This window comes from Centrocercus urophasianus, unplaced genomic scaffold (genome assembly GCF_019232065.1).
Source record: "Centrocercus urophasianus isolate 14NV4802_14NV808 unplaced genomic scaffold, USGS_Curo_1.0 seq_13, whole genome shotgun sequence".
In the NCBI taxonomy this organism is placed as follows: domain Eukaryota; kingdom Metazoa; phylum Chordata; class Aves; order Galliformes; family Phasianidae; genus Centrocercus; species Centrocercus urophasianus.
Window position 1 is genome coordinate 28654644 of NW_024884475.1, and position 19424 is coordinate 28674067.

General features: G+C 35.7%; 1 protein-coding gene across 1 annotated transcript in view; it reads left to right on the forward strand.

Annotated features, from left to right (window-relative positions):
- Positions 1-2558, forward strand: part of MTNR1A (melatonin receptor 1A) — a 47428-nt gene extending 44870 nt beyond the window's left edge. Inside the window, exon 2 of the mRNA XM_042812362.1 lies at positions 1690-2558. Within this exon, the coding sequence (XP_042668296.1) occupies positions 1690-2558 (869 nt within the window). The remainder of the gene's footprint in view (positions 1-1689) is intronic.
- Positions 2559-19424: the final 16866 nt, after the last annotated feature.

Genomic DNA, 19424 nt, shown 5'->3' on the forward strand with positions numbered 1-19424 from the left:
AGGAAGGGAGGAAGGGAGGAAGGGAGGAAGGGAGGAAGGGAGGAAGGGAGGAAGAGAAAGGGAGGAAGAGAGAAAGGAAGAGAGAAAGGAAGAGAGAAGGAGAGAAGGAGAGAAAGAGCATTACACCTTTCTTTTACTTGAAAAAGGGCAAAAAGAAAATCCATACTTCTTTCAACATTTCTCTTGTTAATAGCTGGTTAATAGCTGAACCTTTTATATCAAGAGTGTCAATACTGGTAATAATGGCAGTATTCATGCAGATCACCAGCAGAAGTTGTAGTGAATAGCATAGAGAAAGGTCTGATATGAACAGTCTTAACTGTGAAAAAAATCTATAAGCAAATGAAACAGCATTCTTCAAGTATTTTTTAAACAAGATCCCAGCTCTTCTTCCCAACTAGAATTTATCTGTAGCCATTTCATCAAATATACAGCATTTGAGACAGGGGAGGATGTTTGGTAATCCACTACTACCAACTTTTAATCCCATTTCAATTTCTCAATCCCTAAATTAAACACAGAGCTTCTGCTTAAAAGAGCTCTGATGTTTCTTCTGAAATGATCTGGAATCATGCTAAAGCCTACAGGATAAACAAATTTCAGCCTGGCGATGAATTCACAGGCAAAAAAAGAAATTATGGAGACCATAGAAAGAAAGACATCTCTAAATCCAGATACAAAATCTATAAAAAGTATTGTAGCAATCTTCTGAGGTCATTTATCCCATTGCTACAAGTATAAATGCCAAACGTAGTATTTCATGTTAAAATCAAAAGTTTGAAAAAAGGGGAATAAGTGGAATCCTGACCTAAATAATTGCTGTATTTTTGTCTATATTTGTTTGCACAGTTAATATTTCTACACAACCACGTAAAGCATAGTGAGAGAATATGTATTTAAACTTTTTTCAAGTAAAACACTTTTTGAAAATTAAATGTCCTATTAGTCCATAAGTACTTTCACCTTTTTTTCTTAAAATATTTTTATTTATGTTTTTTTTCTCAAGGTAAATGCATAAAGCAATTTACCAAAGCTGATTTTGATTACTACTGAGCTAGCAATGTATTTTCTTAGAGGTTACAATAGCTTATATTTAATCTTCTGTGAACAATCTTACCACGCACTTACACGCAAACACATTTGTATACCTATACATATGAACATGTATACATGTATACATTTCTGTTGATATGAACATGAATAACATAACACATATATGTGGTATGCAGTAGTTTTTTCTTAAAAAAGAAGAGAAGCTGTATCTTTTTTATTTTGTGACCTTCTCCTTAGAACCTAAAATTGCTAGAAGGCATCCAGATGAGTTATTACTAAAGTAATCATCTCTTTAAAAAAAAAAAAAAAAAAAAAAAAAAAAAAAAGAGAGAGAGAGAGAGAGAATATATCATCTGCACTAAAAGGATTAATTCAAAATTAATGTAATTATGACAGATTCCTTTGTCTTTGAGAGTTCTACCAAGAGCTAACACACCCTATAATAATGTCTCTTTGTTTTAATTAGAAAACTGACCTGAGAGAATGCTTAATTTTTTCAGTTAATTTCAACCTAGAAACTAGAACTTTATTAAATATAAAGTGTTCCACTAAGTCTGGTCATTAATGTATTAAGAGCAGAAGTAATGGAAGAGAGAATGAGAAACTAATACTTGTATTTTTATATTTATTTTACAGGAAATGTATTTGTGGTAAGCCTGGCAATTGCAGACTTGGTCGTAGCAATCTATCCATATCCTCTGGTCCTCACATCTGTATTTCACAATGGATGGAATCTGGGATACCTTCACTGCCAGATTAGTGGCTTCTTGATGGGCCTAAGTGTCATTGGATCAATTTTCAATATTACAGGCATTGCTATCAATCGATACTGCTATATCTGCCACAGTCTCAAATATGACAAGCTGTACAGCGACAAGAATTCTTTGTGCTATGTTGTTCTTATCTGGGTCCTAACAGTTGTTGCTATTGTGCCCAACCTGTTTGTAGGATCTCTACAGTATGACCCCAGGATTTACTCGTGCACATTTGCACAGTCTGTGAGTTCAGCATATACAATAGCAGTGGTGTTTTTCCACTTCATGCTTCCCATAGCCATCGTTACTTACTGTTACTTGAGAATATGGATTCTTGTTATTCAGGTAAGACGAAGGGTTAAACCAGACAACAACCCCAGACTGAAACCACATGACTTCAGAAACTTTGTAACCATGTTTGTGGTATTTGTACTGTTTGCAGTATGCTGGGCTCCTCTGAATTTCATTGGCCTTGCTGTGGCTGTTGACCCAGAAACTATAATCCCTAGGATTCCAGAGTGGTTGTTCGTGTCTAGCTATTACATGGCATATTTCAACAGCTGCCTTAATGCCATCATATATGGACTCCTGAATCAGAACTTCAGAAGAGAATACAAGAAAATTGTTGTCAGTTTTTGTACAGCAAAAGCTTTTTTCCAGGACAGTTCTAATGATGCAGCAGACAGGATAAGAAGTAAACCTTCTCCGCTGATTACGAACAACAATCAAGTGAAGGTGGACTCTGTGTGAAAATGGGAACCTTATTACTTTCAATCCACAACATCTAAATAAAAAATCTGTTTCATTAGACCTACTGTTGAATATTATACTGAATTCGCTATTCCACATTGAAGGAACTTTGATCAAAATCTTTGCATGATATTTGGGAATCTGAGTTACAGAGCCTTTACGTACAGATATTGTCATACAGTGGTGTATCTTTCATATAACAACACAGTGATATCCTTGAGGGAATTACAATACAAATTATGCATGGATACTTTTTTTTTTCCTCCTCTCAAACGGAGTTAACAAATCAGAGAGGGAATGAAACAGAAATATCCATATTACCTGGCTTAATGAAAAAAGACACAAAACTATTCCCATTGTTCTCTACCCCATCTTTTGGCCAAGTTATGATCCTGATTCAAAAATCTCTGACAACTTATTTTAAAAGATGAAATCTGGTTGTATTTTGGGGAATAAGCTCTAAGAATTATTTACATTAAACCTTACCAGACTTCCTAGTAGTGGCATTCCCAACTGACTTCTCAAATTCAAAATAGATTTTAGGGGAAGAAAAGCAACTGATTATTATCAAAGCTACAGAGAGGGGAGGATAAACTGGACAGAAAGAAAAGTGATTTGATTCATCTTCTCAAGCCATGTGGGACAGGTGGAGAAAAATACAAAACGTCACTTTTTTTCTGAAGACATAGTAATTCACAAAATTGGAAAGTTTCCCAAAACATGTTCTGAAGAGACACCTCCTAGAAATATAAGCAAGGAAGAACCAGTATTTCTCAATTCTGTGTGGTATGGAATTTCTGAGCCTTTGCAAGAAGACTTACGCTTTTAAAAGTGACAGTGGGTAAGGATGCCATTTTGTCTGGTTACTTGAGTCATAATCTCATTACACCCTGGGAAATTACAAATATTTACAGAATGAGCATATGACATCTTTCTCAACTTAATCTCCTGGGCATAGTATAAGATTTACAGGTTATTTTGTAATCTCTCATAGATAAGCTTTTCAAAATAATCATTGTTTAACACGGTTGTAAAAATAATATTCACCTAGAACAATTAAACACATCTAAATAAGAAAGAGAAAATGCGACTAATGATGCTGCTAGAAGGAGAAATGCATGACTCTCTGGACAGGACCTGTTATGTGGACTTTCTACAGACAGCAGGTGCCTTTTCATTGAGAGGAAGCACACAGTGAAATGAGGAAGTATACCTAGACAGCATGACTCCTGCAACAATGCATCTCTGTTGATAAAATGTCCTCTGATGTCGGAAGACAATAGGATTCACCTTCAAGCTGACCTTACAGAGAAGGAATATTTAACTCTGGAAAGATACTGCAACTGTCATACGTTTTAGTACTCAATTGTTCATACCTGTACCAATGTTCAATTAAACTTGAGCTTTTCCAACTATACTAAGTTTTTCTGAACAGCCTGTAAAAGTTTTCTGTAGTGAAAAGTAGACTTATCTAAGCAATTAATTTGAATAATTACTTGCTGTACTGGAGATTTGTTTCAATTTATATGTCTTAGAAACTAACAGCCACTCTATATTTATATAATTCCTTTAGCTGTCTAGAAATCTAACAGCATCTCCTCTTTCATGGATCATAGATTAGTGTACATTTGACTTAATATTAGCAATGAACTAAAGAGAGAAAACATTCATATTTACTTGAAAATCCCACTGACATTTTGTCAATGTCCAGCTTCTTACCTTAAACATAGGTGCCTCATGTTCTCACTTGTTTATGTCAAGATGGAACTAATAAACATATTAAAATCCTGCAGATTAACTAGCCAGTCAAAGCACTGTTGAGGTGCTTGACTCATCTTTGTTTACATTTGCCAGTCAGAACCACTGTGTAAATAACCAGCTCTCTTCTACTGTGGTATCATCATGTGATGCAGCATGGTACAACATGATTAACAACATAAATTATATCACAGTTTTTTTCACTGTGATTTCATCCTCAGAGGATGCTTTGCTCTGTTTTGTTGCTTTGTGTGTACTGATTTCAGAATAGGGAGGGAGGCATGACCAGCATATAAGAAAATAAAATCTTCATGTAAGAAAAAACACTATTGAAATTCTTACAAACCTGCCTTATTTAAAGTGTATTTTCAATGAAAATGATGTCTTACAATGCTTCTAATAAATTAGCATAAAGACAGTTAGCTTAATCATCAGTAAATTTAGAATTCTTACATATTTTTCACTTGCCATTGACAACAGATAATGTATATGCCTATCCTGTCTATGTATTTATGAGCTGATTCAAAATTGTTAGTTTTCTGAGGAATTAGTCCCCTGTAATTCACAAGTGCTAAAGTATATTTTTGATGATAATGAAAATGGCTTGCTATATGCAATAAAACATATTATACCAAAGGTATATATTTTATTGAATAGGCCTGTAATTAAAATGGAGAGCATTTTTTTCAGATCGATATTTTGAAATATTTGTATGATATCTAAATCACAGAATTGTGCATAGTGATGATGTTATGAGCTGATAAATATAGCAATAACTTTAAGAAACTAATCTCTTGTTCTTCTTTGGGGGAAGGAAGTGTATTAGACTTTACAATGTAGTGTAAATTAATATGGATGAGAAACATCTGCTGCTCTCTTCACACTGCTTCTACTCTGAACTTACTGCCATTCTGAGATATGTTAGTCAGGGTGCTCAAAAAACTCTGCAAAAATGAGAGAATACTGTGGTTTAACTCTGCAGTAGTGATTTTTTTCTATTCAGATTTTGTTCTCTCTAAGAAGAGGTTAAAGTGATGTATGTAAGACAGTGAGCAGACTACTGTCTTACATGGCAACGTAAGTCAGCATCTCCAAGTATTTATGGTCAATATAAAAATGATCAACAAAAATAATTGTGTAATTTCTTTTCATTATAGTGAGATGGAGCTAGAAATATATCCAGATTTCATTGCTTCTATGAAAGTGAATGAGCCATGATGTGTTTTTGCAGTTCCAAGTCATGACATTTTTCCTTGTATGAAAGACACATTTTAAGTTTATATTATTTAGATCTCTGTCTGGCGGATAGCATTTTCTTACCAGCCATAAGGCCTAGATGGATTTAAATCTAAAACTCAAGTCTTAGCAGTCTACCATGCATGCAAAGACACTTCCCTTCAGTACTTCCTATCCACTTCGGTTTTGAGCTCTAATGAACCCAAATGAACTCTGAGAAGAAGCAATGAATTGCCTGTATGCATGACACTGAAAATTCACATCGTAATTGACCCTGATCTTATCCTAAAAATATTTTTTCTTATATCACAATCTTGAATATATTGACATTTTGTAACTGATAATATCACATCTTGAATCCTTACAGACTTTTTTTTTATTGTTGTCAATATAATTGCAAACTTCCTGCTAACAAGGATATCTGGCATTATTTTAATTTTACCAGCAGAGAGAATTATTAATAAATACATTAATATTATTTAACAGAGCATTTATTGTACTTAAACTGTAATTACATGCAACAAAGTAATTTCATTTGGAACAGGCCATGTAAGAGTGCCCTGCACAGTTTCTTCTTCCACTAAGTTAGTGGAAGCGCATAGATATGAAGCAAGCATGTTATTTTAGTAAGAATAATATATAGCAATACTTCCTCTATTTTTCTTTCTTTTCTTACATATTCCAGAAAGTCTTTAAACCATCCATAATAAATATACTATTGTAATGAAACCGTACTGCACTGTATAATACATCATTCCATAATCAGTTCATATTGACCTTTTTCTTCTTTTGGACCTATTTTTAGAAATTTTTAGATTCTAAAATTCAGATTTCTAAAAATTCCATTTTTAGAAATAACACAATATTAAATCTGATTATTGCTTACAGGTTGAAAAAAAACTTGAAAAAAAGCAATAATAAAAACGTACTTAAAATATAATAAAAAAGCACATAAGTACATATGGTTGCTAAATTTAAAATAGAATCTCAGATGAACATTTTGTTCACAAACTGTAGTACAATACAGGTGGAGTGTAATTCTTTAATTATTTTTTATTAAATATTTTCTGCGTATCATTACTACGGTTTACAAATAATTAAGAAATACATATGTTTGTCATCTTGTCATTGAAGCCTGAGAAATCGTATGTGCTAAAGACAAATTTCTTGGAAAAAAGAAGAAATGCAAGCAGCGGACTAGCTTAGACCCATGTACTGTATCTAATTTTTTTTTTGCCCGTAACTAAGAATGTCACTATGTGCTTTTATGAATTTACTAATTGAAGATACTATTCTTACCTCAAATATTTGTCTGACATATTTGAAGAATAAAGTAGAAAAGACTAAAACATGTAATTGTGTTGACATTAGCCTTTAGACATCCACTGTTCAGCCTCCATGAACATCCGGCAAGCACTGATGAATGTCAAGGGGTGCCATTTTTTCCACATGGTGGAATTGAATTCCCCACCACTGCTTCAATGTACACTTTAGTGTCAGACTGTTCCTCTGCTTCCATCTGTCACATGACAACAAAACGTAACAGAATAACCGGTATTCCACCTCTACTGCCACACTGCCAACATCCACCTCTGATGTTGTGGATCAACATAATAAAATAGGAGGCATTACCTTCTGAGCAGCCCTTAAGTTAATGGTGGTAACCAACTTTATTTTCCGAATACAGTAACCCAAACCATCCCTATTACCAAACGCTGACTGAAGTACACAGCATTAATAACTTAATAATCCTCTCCATCTTTTAACATATCCACTCTGTCATTCCTTACATCTAGCATTTGAAAATAATCCTAGGAAAAATGAAACCATGATGACCAAACCACAAAGAACTATGATCTCTGCCCACCAGATCTACTGAGAATTTTATTGCTATCCAATTCAAGTGCAATTTGAATAATAAAATATCATAAGAAAAGCAACAAAACAAAATCATTAGTACTTAAATTTTCACCTAGGAGTAGTTTTATTAGATATTTAAATACATTTTTCTCAAAAACAAACAAAAAACCTAGGATGTTATTCCTCCAACTATTTAGGTGGGATTTTTTTCCTTTCAATCATTTTAAGTCCTGATAGTTTTTGTTTTTGTTTTTTGTTTTTTCCACCTAGGATATCTGTAATATTAAAATAGAGAGGTCTGTACAACAGAATTTACTGGCTTGATCATGGATACATAGGACATGAGGGCATAATGTCCTATAAGATATTAGGGCATCATGAGCATGTGCTAATAGGAAGACCTGGAGGAAAGATTTGTTCAGCTAAATCTGTATGAGTTCCAGCACACAGGCACATATGAATAGGCATGTGCAGACATGGGCAAAGCACTGATGATGCATTCCCTTTGTACAGCCTTTTGCACAAAACAAAGTGCACCTGCTTGTCAGAGATGGCAAGGGTGCTTCAAGAAAAGACTCATGAGGAAAATCTTGACCTTGAATATCTCCAAGGATGGGGCATCCACGACTGTCTGGGCAATATATTCTGATGCTTTACTACACTTATCATTAAAAAAACCTTTTTTTTATATCCAGTCTAAATCTTTCCTCTTTTACTTTGAAATCATTTCTTCTTGTCCTATCACAACTGATCCTGCTAAATAGTCTACTCTTTTCTATCTTACAGCTCCCTTTTAAATACTGAAAGGTTGCTCTCAGGTCTCCTCGGAGCCATGTTGAACATGAGAACCTCAAAATGCTAATAAATAATTGCGTTCCTGCACTCAGATCTGCTTATACTCTCTTGTATTAGTTGAAGAGTCCTGAACTGGAATTCTTAGGCTCCATAGCCAAATGCTGCTGCCATGATGGAAGTCTGCTGCAAGGAGGGTTCACCACTATGGCAGACAAAATAGCTGCCATCAGGGTTTTGGGCATGGGTTTTCCTTGTCAACCATCTTCCAGAGAGCTGTTATTTAATGCTTCCTGCCTATTAATAGGAATTCAGTGTCCTCTGTCTAGATGCGGACAACCCATATATCTGCATGTCAGACTGCTCTCTCATTTTTCAGAATCTTTGCCAAGATGGCTACAAAATGTTTCCATGCAACGCCCAGTACAGCCACTGTATACACAAAACAGAATATCAGGATATGTTAAAAATGAAGACTGAGGTTATTTTTCAGAGTACTGGAGCTGGTCATACAACCCAAGAGCAGAAGTGTGGCATACACTCACAAGTATTTGCTAAGAGAAGTGATCTAAACCTGATCAAGCCAGAGGCCTGACAGTGACATATTTACAGCAATTTTCTGTAGGTTCTGGTGGTAGAGCTGCTGCCTGAGAAACATGTGGATCACTGAAAATTGGATAAGATCAAAGATCAGTCTGCTACAAGAAGACAAACAGGAAGACAATTTTCAGTTGAAGTCAAACATTTTCTTTCAGGCAAAACATAGCAGGCCAAGTAGCATACCAGGCTTCTGCTGCAGCTGGAGGCAGTGCAGTGAGCCAGCTTTGACTGATATCACGTCAACTAAATCAGAAACTGAGGTGAAATTAGAAACTAAACGTCACCAGCAGGAATTGGCAATGGAGCCTCTGAGCACTGGCAAACAATAGTGAAGATGGCTCTCAGGCCTCCAGTGTACATTTGCTAACGTCAGCAACAAGGTGAGGGTGTTGATATCTTGTGCATTTGGGAGAGAGCCTCCCTATCAGATTGGAAGCCTTGCTTCCAAACTAGCAGGTGAAATTTAGCCAGAGATGACACACAAAAGGTAGCTGGACATGGGCAAGACAGTTATATTGACGAGTCAACAGTCTGTATGAGACGATTTGAATGAAAAGGGACTTTTAAGCAGCTAAATTTGCTCACCTAAATTTAGATGATAAGTTAGTGTGTGTGAGGGAAGTTGGGCAAGCTGTTCAGATGAACTGCAGCATGGGTTATGGTTGCTGGAGTATAAAGTAGATGGCCAATTTACCTGTGGTTAATTTGGATTATTTCTGCTGGGAAAAAAAGTGCCCTCAGCAGTTCTATATCGTTAGCCTTATGCCAGCACTTAGAAATCTTACAATTTACAATCTTACAAACCCCCAATTTATAAACATACTAGTTCATCTTGAACATAATTGACAAATCAGGTAGTAAAACCGAGATGCTATTAGGCACCTAGGAGATTATACCACATCATAGAACTTGCACAGATGCCTTACTGTGGGAAAGGCTCTAGGAATGTATCCCTAGTTCCTTCTTCTAATCCTAGTTCTTGCTTTATTGTGTGTGTCACTACCATTACTATCTGCATGAAGCTGTCACTGAATTTTCTACTACTTCAGAAACACAATTATAATAAAATGGACCATCTGTAGTAATCACACGAGGGAGTGTCTCAGTATTTAAGATGATGACTAGGAGATCCATGTTCACAGGAATTTGCAAGAATTAATGCATTCCTTTTTCATTACAAAAAGAAATAATTCCTATGATATTAAAGTGTAAGCTATGCATTACTGTATCAAAGGTTATTTATAGCATGCTGCGTAATTCAATATAGCTGCAGAACAAATCATTCGGAACAAATACCAAAATTCATATAAAGCAAACAGGCTTATCCTACAACAGGTAGGATAGGTATAGAGTTGCTTGCCAACTTACATGTGTTTTTAAGTTTCTTAGTTTTTATATCTGATATACCTATCAAAGGTACACCTGGGAAGTTGATGGCTCTGCCTGTGGCAGGAGAGTTGGAGATTCATAATCCTTGAGGTTCTTTCCAACCGGGGTCATTCTGTGATTCTGTGAAATAAGTGTCACAAAGTACTCGTCTTCTAATCTACAGAATTACCTTTTTGAGACCACAGAGTCCCTTGCATCATTTTACTTAATTACATAGTCATACATTCTGATTTTGAATGAGTTGAATGCAAGGATGGCTACAACGTCCTAAAGATATGTCTGTAATTTCTGTAGCACTTTTCATATTGAACTGTTCATTATACTTATTTTACTATGATTTCTCAAAAAGTAAGAGAAGTATTGAAGTGAACTAAATTTAATTACAGTATTCATTTGTATCTGCAAAGAATTTTAACTGAAGATTTTTTTTAAAACTTTTTTCCTAAACTTTCTGAACAGTCGCAGAGCGAACATATGATACTGGTGATAAGTGGATGGTTGGACTGGATGATCTTAGATGCTTTTTTTTAACCTTGATGATTCTATGATTGTATAATTCTATACAATATTATACTATACTATACTATTTCCTCTAGTTCTATTGTTCAAATTTTCCACTGATTTTTTTCTGCTGCTTAAGGCAGTTTTGCATATCAAATAGAATATTAAAAATACTACATGGTACCCAAAATTTTCTTTTAGGTTGACACTTAAAATTGATCTGTGTATGGGAGCTGTTGAATCATGGCCTGAACCTCTGATTGATCACCTGAGGCAAGCAATGAGTCAGCTGTAGGAGTACTGGTGAAGGCAATTCACCTGTGTGACTAGAAGGGGTGGAGCCTGGCTCCGCCTCTCCTAGACCCCATTTAAGGGCTCACTGACATTGAGGGAGGCTCTTTGGTGATTGCTCTTCTTGGAGTCTTTTTCTGCAAGTCCAGGACATGGGTAAGCTTTTCCATTCATTTCCAATTATCTGTCTCTAATGTGATAATCTTTCCAGCTATACACTCTCTGAAGACCAGCCAAACTTCTCTGTATAGTTGTCAATTATACATCTGTGTATTTGTTGATTTTACAATGTGATTTGTCATATATTGGTGATGCTGATCCTGGATTGTGGAAACAGGCATTTCTAATTTAGATGCTCCCTGCTTACGTATTTAAAAAAAAATAATGATAAAGTAAAAAGTATATCTATTTTCAAGAAGTTTGGATGTGCATTTTTCCTTCTTGTAAAAGTTCCTACTAATAGAGCCCTATCAGAGAGGACTTGAAGAAAATAAATAAATACAAACTATGACAACAACTGATCAGAATTTGCTTAAGTATTCAGGAAACTATTAATAAGAAGTCTTTCTAAAGCCTGTTCAGCTCTAATATCTGGATCACTTAAGTTAGAATAAAATTAGATCCTAGTCTGAAATGAAATTTTATTAATGTTACCACAGTGCACTGGGATTTTGATTCAATCATTCTAGAAATCCAATTTATTGCAGATATGTTAGTGATTCATTGAAGAGGTAAACAGTTGCTTTTGTGAAAAGTACTGTGTGAGTAGCTAGATAGAGGATAGAAAAGTTATTTGTTCATGTATTTGCTTTAGGATATTAATTTCATGCCCAAATTAAAGCCAAGCAATGCTATTTGCACTAGCTATGCTGTAGTGCAAAAACAAATCACTTTGTTATTATGAGCTAGCAGTTTCTCTTCTTAGAGGATATAATGAAAAGCTCTATTTCTTGGACATATAAGCCATCACCATAGCAACTGAAGGACGTATCCATTGCGTCATTCTGTCAAACAGCTGTACATGTGACTCCAAGCTCACGCTCCTTACCTCCGTCTGAAAGAAGGTTTTAGTTCTGCTTTCCAATAACATCAATATTCAGTTGGTTGCTTTCTGCTTGCAGCAGTTGAGAAATATAAAGATACTTACTGTACCTTCTTGTCTTAAAGGAACAGCAATCACCTGTCAATATACTGAAAGTGAATGAAAAGCAGAAATACTGGGAAAAAATCCACTTGTTTACAGGAATGCTGCTTCATCTTATTCTCTTCTTTCTCTTGCTCTTTGCTGTGTTTAGTGATTCAGTCTTGTCTTTGTTACAGAGCACTGTCATAGCTTCTTTGGACAGCTTCCAGCAGAGAGTATTACTTACATGTGATATATCCTTCTGGAGTTTTGGAAAGTGCTTTGTATTCTCCACAAATAGGAGGAGAATCATAATACAAATGCCTTATAAATCAGAAAGCAGGAACAAAATACATACAAGTGTCAAATGTTTGTAAATTTCCTGTAAAGCCCCTGTAGCAGAACTTGTTTACATGTTCTCCTCATCTTAAAAAGAGTAACAAGTCCAGCTTTTCTCTCAGACTCCAAAGAGTCATTTTCATCTTGCTGCTCTTTTCCTCTTCACTGCCATCATACTCTAACCTTCTCGAAGCCTACCCTGTAATATGAATTAAGTCACTTGGCCTCTGACTTCCTGATCCACTTCTCCAAACACAGACTGACCTTTCCCAAATATTATAAAAACAATGGCCGCTTGTGCTTCTGCAGGTTCTGCATTTTGCCTCTGCAGAGGCAACAGGGTTCAGTTTCTGGAAGTCAAATGGCTGCTGCACTAGGAGAAAGACAAACTATTGCCTCTTTAGGTAGATCTGGAGATAATCTTGTTATTTATGTTATGAGGCAAATGTTTGCTGAATGGTTAGTGATATTGTGTTATTTTTAGGCATCACTGATGATCTTCATTGAATTTCAAAATCTTTGTTTAATTACGGTCGTCAAAGTCCAGAATTACTTATATCTGCTTACCAGTATGATAGCTACCAACAATTTGGAGCATAACAGATGGAGAAAATTACGGTAGGGAAAAAGCACCATCTCTCTATCACACTACAAAAATCATGGAATGGCATACCCTCCATCTTGATGCTGTGGCTCCAGAATTTTTTTCCCCATTAGCACTATCTTTTGTTTTTTCTGACTAAGAATAAAAGTGTTTCAAACCTATATTCAGTCAGTCAGGCTCATAAGTACTCAGTACATGTTTGTTTTGTAAAAATATAGTTATGAAAAATGTCACAAGCCTCCACTCAAGTGAATTAACAGCTATGGGCATAAATTATTTGTAAAATATCAGTTTCCCATACTGGAGAAGTGTTTCTGAAACACTATCTAGACAATATTTGACTATCAGCTTCATTCAAGCTAAGTGGGCTTAGAGTTTTAATAAATACAGTACACTAAATCACAGAATCATTCCAGTGGATCTATTTTCTGTAAATAAGGTTAGTGAGTCTGGCAGACTGCTGTAAAAGAAATCAGACGAACATTGGTGTGTACCCTTGAATCAGTTCACGTATGGGCTGCAACGTTTTTTTCAGCTAAAACAAAGTGCTTGTTTTTTAATCCTGGCCCAGAAGCTTTCAGGTAGAAACTTCAACTCTGATCCAAAGAGTAGATGTCTTCAAGTCACTTTCAGTCTTCTTAGTACTTCCTGGGAAAATGAAGATTTCATTCAAGAGTGGGACATAAATTATAGTACTCATTAAAAGAAATCAGCAAGGCTAACAAATAAAGAAATAAATGACAGCTTGACTAACTTTGGCCCAGTTACTTCACAGTAGTGTTCAAGCAGCTTTCACACACACAGATATTTAAACAACTTTTAGTCCTAGGAGAACACTTTCAAATCCGATTCCTACTAATGCTATTATGCTAGGCCAGGTCGGTCTAGTTCAAAGTTTGTGCCAATAGATATGCCGCTTTTCCTTCCAGTCTTGAAAAAAGTAAGCACTCTTAGTTTTGCTTTTGGCTGGTCATTAATCAGAGATCACTTAGTCTGTCCTTTTCAGTCTAAAAGTATGAAGAGAATAACAGTTTTCTTATTAATCACCTTATAAACACACATACTCTTGAAACTGCTATCTTGACAAAAAATAGTAAATATTATATAACCGTCAATCCCTTTGAGAAAGGACTTTAAAGTCTTTTTAAACCAAACCCTTTCTATTTAGTGGGAACAAAATTTGATAATTGGAAAGATTATTGATTTTTTGAAGGCTACACAGTATTTTTCCAAAATGTTTTCTGCAAGATGTTTTCATTATGGATAGTATAAAAAATAAACTTTAAATGTAAGTGTCATGTCTTTATCTGATGTCATACTTAGAAAATAGATGTGTGGTTGTGTTCAGAAAAATCAATATTAAAATTTGATTCAGATATGCTGTTGCTTCTCTTTTTTCATAGATCTTCAAACATTAAATTGTGTCACTTTTTCTATGTGAGAAGATGGCAAATGTGTATACCAGATTTATTATGCAATATGTTTCATATTCAAAATTTGAAACTTCCATTCCCCCTTCTCAGAGCTGTGGCTTTGCCAGAGCAAATGCTAAATCTTAAAAGGTAAACGTAGTCTCTCTTCTAGTGATTCCCAAATGATTTTCTGTGGTAGATAATGTGTTATAAGAATAACAGAATTTTGGCAGCACCTCATATGCTGTTCCACTTGCTTTTAGCATCTAACTTTAAAAGCCTGAGGAAGGAGAAGCACTAGGAATACCAGTTTACCAGCCAATGCTGCCCAGACTGAGGGCAGTTTGGGAAGATTTCCTTCATACTGCCCATTTTAACTCAAAAAGAATGTGCATCCCAAATGTCAAAATTCCCAACTCCAATGACTGGATTTTTAAGGGCTATAGAAATTAAAGGTCATTATAAAGTTTTGACCTTTTATGCATGGAGAAGGCATCCTGATGAGCCTTTCTGCAGATTTCTTCATATCAATTTATTAACTTTCTTCTATGTATTTCCAAGCAGAAAACACTTGAAAAATGTGCACATATATTTAAACTAAAATTGCATAAAACAAGAATTATAGCTGTATTAGGTGAATAGTATTTAGACTTTGCATGCTTGTATTTGCTTGAAATATCTAGCAGTTTCCAGATACTAACACTGTAACTAATGCTTCCCCTTAAAACTTGTTTCTAGATTGGATGTTCAGAGTAAAAAGTAGTAAAAAGTGTAAAAAGTACTGAATAGTGTACAGCTCATGCATATCAATGGTACAGCATTTTACCATACAGAGAGGCAGATAGATTATCTGAGTTATGACTCAAATCTTTCACCTGTCACAGGCAGTTTAAAAAATTCTTTTTGTGCTTTAGGATCTCAGAGGATCTCAGACAGACACGCCACAATACAGAGCCACTAGGTTGGTCAGGCAAGACTTGCTGGTTGTATCACATCACCTCCCTGTCTTCTGTGTGCTTGAGCATAGCTTCCAGTAGGATCTTCTCTATCATTCCCAGCACAGAGATAAGACTGGCAGGTCTGTAGTTCCCTGGGTCATCCTTTCTACCCTTCTCAAAAATGTGTTCAACACTGCCTTTTTTCCAGTTACCTGGAGCTTCACCTGACAGTGATGACTTTTCAAATGTCATTGAAAGTGACTTGGTAACTACACCAGCTAATTCTCTCAGGGGATGCATCTCATCAGGACCCATAGTTTTATGGATGCTCAGGTTCCTCAGGTGGTTGTGAACCTGATCTTCACTTACAGTAGGAAGGATATCGCTCCCTTAGTCCCCACCTTCTGACCTGTCTGTTCAAGCACTGTGCAAAGAGTTTTTGTCAGTGAAGACTGAGACAAAAAGTTGTTGTGTACCTTAGCCTTCTCCTTGTCCACTGTTATCAGCCTGCCTGTATTGCTTGATTCAGAGGGTACATTTTCTTGGAACTTCCTTTTCTGGTTCAAGTACCCATGGAAGCAATTCTTGTTCTTCTCTGCACCCCTTGCCAAGTCCAGTTCCAGTTGGGCCTTGGCCTTCCTGACCCCAGCCCAACAGTCCTGCAGTTCCTATATTCCTCCCAGGATACCTCTCTCTGCTTCCATTACCTGTGCATTTTCTTCTAGTTCTCCAGTTTGACAGAAAGGTCCCAGTTCACCCATAACAGTCTGCATTTCCTGACTTACTACACCTGAGGATGGAGAGCTCTTGTGCTCTAAGGAAAGCTTCCTTAAAGACCTGTTAGCTCTGCTTCACTCACTTGTAAATTTGCTGCTATTACCCTCAGATGGGTTTTCCATATTCAGAGCCTTGTACTTGTTTTACAGGGGCACCTAATGTGTGGAGTAGGCAAGAAGGGATTTTGCTTGAAGCCTCGAGTATGGTCTTAGCACCATCAACTCTTTTCTGCTGAGTTGTCGCCTTCAGCCTTGTAGTGAGAAGATTCAGGATGCTTTGGATCTTGTGATTTCCTCTACATTTGATCTCATCTCAGCATGGTTCTTCTGCTCCTTCTCTTTTCTGGACCCAATGCCACTTTTTAACCTATGTATTTCATAATGTAGTTTTGCCACGAGGCTGAGCAGATCATCCACTTTATGTCAGTGTAAAACACAATCAGGATTTGCTGCGCCCTCCCCAGCATAACACGGCTTTGAAAAACAGGAAAAACAAAATCTGAACATGCTGCTGCATCTTGGAGTCAGGGTGATGTTACTAAGGACATAGTGAAGACCTGTGGCCAGTGTTGTCTTGGTTTCTCATGTCTGGCAGTGAAGCACAACCCACTTGCTACTCTGGTAATCAGCTACAGACGTGGCAGTGATTGACTGGCAGATGCCAAAGTATGCATTTCTCTAGCAAATCAATGAAGCACCTTTGCAAAAAATAGTATATTGAACTTTCTCAATAGTTTTATAAATGCTTAGAATATCTGTCTTGAGCTTTAGAATAGCTGTGATGCACATTGTCCTCTTGGGCTGCTACAGCTGTAACAGAAAAATATAACAAAAATCAGATCAAATTTTATGCAAAACTACAGTGAAATTTTAAATTGCATTTGAACAAAGGAAAATCTGATTTTCTGGAGTTAAATTAAATTAAAAACAGTATTTTTTGTTTGTTTTTTTGTTACTCTTGGTAACCATTCTGGGTAAATAATTTATTTGAAAGTATGTTTTCCTACTGGAATTTGGAAATGCCGAATCTAGATGAGAAATGTTTATACCTGTATTTGAACATTATTAATGCATTACAGTTGCACTTAATACATCTAATCTTCATACTTTTCCAGGATTTAAAGTAATTTATTTCCTTCTCTTTGTCTTGAATTGCAAGAGTAATTAAAGTGCTCTGGCCTAATTAAATAGTTATCAGACACAAGTGTGCAGATATATAACACAGACTCTATATATGGATTCAAACACATTTTCATCCTGATGAACTCACAATCTGAACAGAGAAGGTAGGATAAGAGGATAAAAGAATACTTACTATATCATATTTATAGTTACAAAACTGATACACAGAGAACTGTTAAAAGAAATTGCCAATGGAAGCGTGATGAGAAGACTGATCTCCAGGATGCCAGTGTGCTTAACTACCTTCCTTTCAGTTTGTAGGTTACTTCATTCTGTGAGTCAAAGCAGTCATGAAACTATGATTGCAATATATTCAGATATGTCTGCTGATCTGGTTGAGTATGTATATTCATCGTAATTATAGGATTATTCTTTCTGAAAAGCAGACCTGAATTAGAAATGTCACCAATGGATTTTCATTGTTCTAAATGGAATGGACAATGATATTATTTTCAGCTCTGAATAATACGCACAAAATCTGTATCTGTGGGACAAGAGTAGCACTTTGCTCTCTGTAGTGGCTGAGAAATGTTTTAACAGGAACATTAGAATGATAATCTTACAGAGAATAATGTTGATTGGGTACATGAGCAAAACATTCACCATATTCACAGAGGAAGCATGTATGAATTTACAGCATGAACAGTTGTATATTCGCTACCATGCAGCACATTACCATGCTTTCATTGATGGATTAAAAGTGAACATTTTTCCTTAATAGATTTCTGCAAATCTTTGATTTCATACAGCTTGTTTTGAAAAGCATTGCTTTCGGCATGGGGAAAAAAAATAGGTCACAGCTCATCTACATTCCAAAATGCAGTTAACTCCAATTTCAAAGCCTGTAGCAACAACTTTGGAGATGAAACATTAAAAGGACAGCGAGTTTTTTTTTTTATTTATTATGTAAGTATGAGAAGGCAGGCACAAACAACTAGATTGAAAATATATCTAATTCTAGAAGTAGTTAAAATTATTTCTTTGATTATATCTCCCTTTTCCTTTAAATGCAGAAAAGGTGTTAGAAAAGAGTCTAGAACATAATTAGAACAGAGGAAAATATGTGCCCAGACAGAGAGAAGACACTAATTTAACATTCTATCTGATGCATTAGATATACCCAAAGCTTGTCTGCCAGAGATCCCCACTATCTCAATTGTTACAACAGAATGGGGTGCTTTTCAGTCACCACACCTTGACATAGTAACAACTCAGCTTCATCAGGAGCTAGATACTCACAGCCAGGCTGCGAGACTGTCACTATCATAGTAACTGTAAGACCATGTTACTTATTTTGTTTTTTTCTGCAGAACACCAGATTTTGGCAAAAATGGTGTTCAGGTGATTAGGGCAGTACTTTACTGAAGGTAAATCTATCAGAGATTGTCTGAGTTATAAATTTTCCTTTCTTGCTTGTGGATTTGGCTGCAGCTTCCCCAAACCTTGGCTTTCTGTTATCTGGATTGTCACCTAATCTTTGCATATATTAAAAAAGGTGTAGGCTTCTTTGTGTAAAAATTCACTTGATCTCTCCAAGTCCTATGGGAGAGTTCAGTAACTTCGGTTCATTCAATCACGGTGTATATTCAGTAGTTCTCCCATTTTACTATCTAAGAAATGAAACAAATAACATTAACTTGTCTTCAGAGAGGTGTGCTTTAGACTTTCATCCAGGTTTGGTTTCCACTACTCATTCTTCCTCTCAGATGTTCATTCAGAATCTGAATGTCAAATTTACCTAACAAAGCTTATGCTCTTAGTTTTATGCATATTTCCTTGTGGAAAAAGAAATCAAATCTGAGAGGTAAAGACATAATAAATCTTTATTGTTCCAGATGAACCTCTAAAACCTGATCGATCCAGTGAGGCTGGCTTACTATTAAAAAGAAACTGGTTTTAAATGAAGTGTACACTATTTCCATTTTTCCAATTATTTAAGAAAAATTTTCTTATTTCTAATGAGGTAACTGTTAAGTCAGATAGAATACTCAAAAATAATTCAACATCCAATTGTAAAAACAAATTTTTAATATAGAAATACAAGCCTCTGTGAAACTGTCATCAA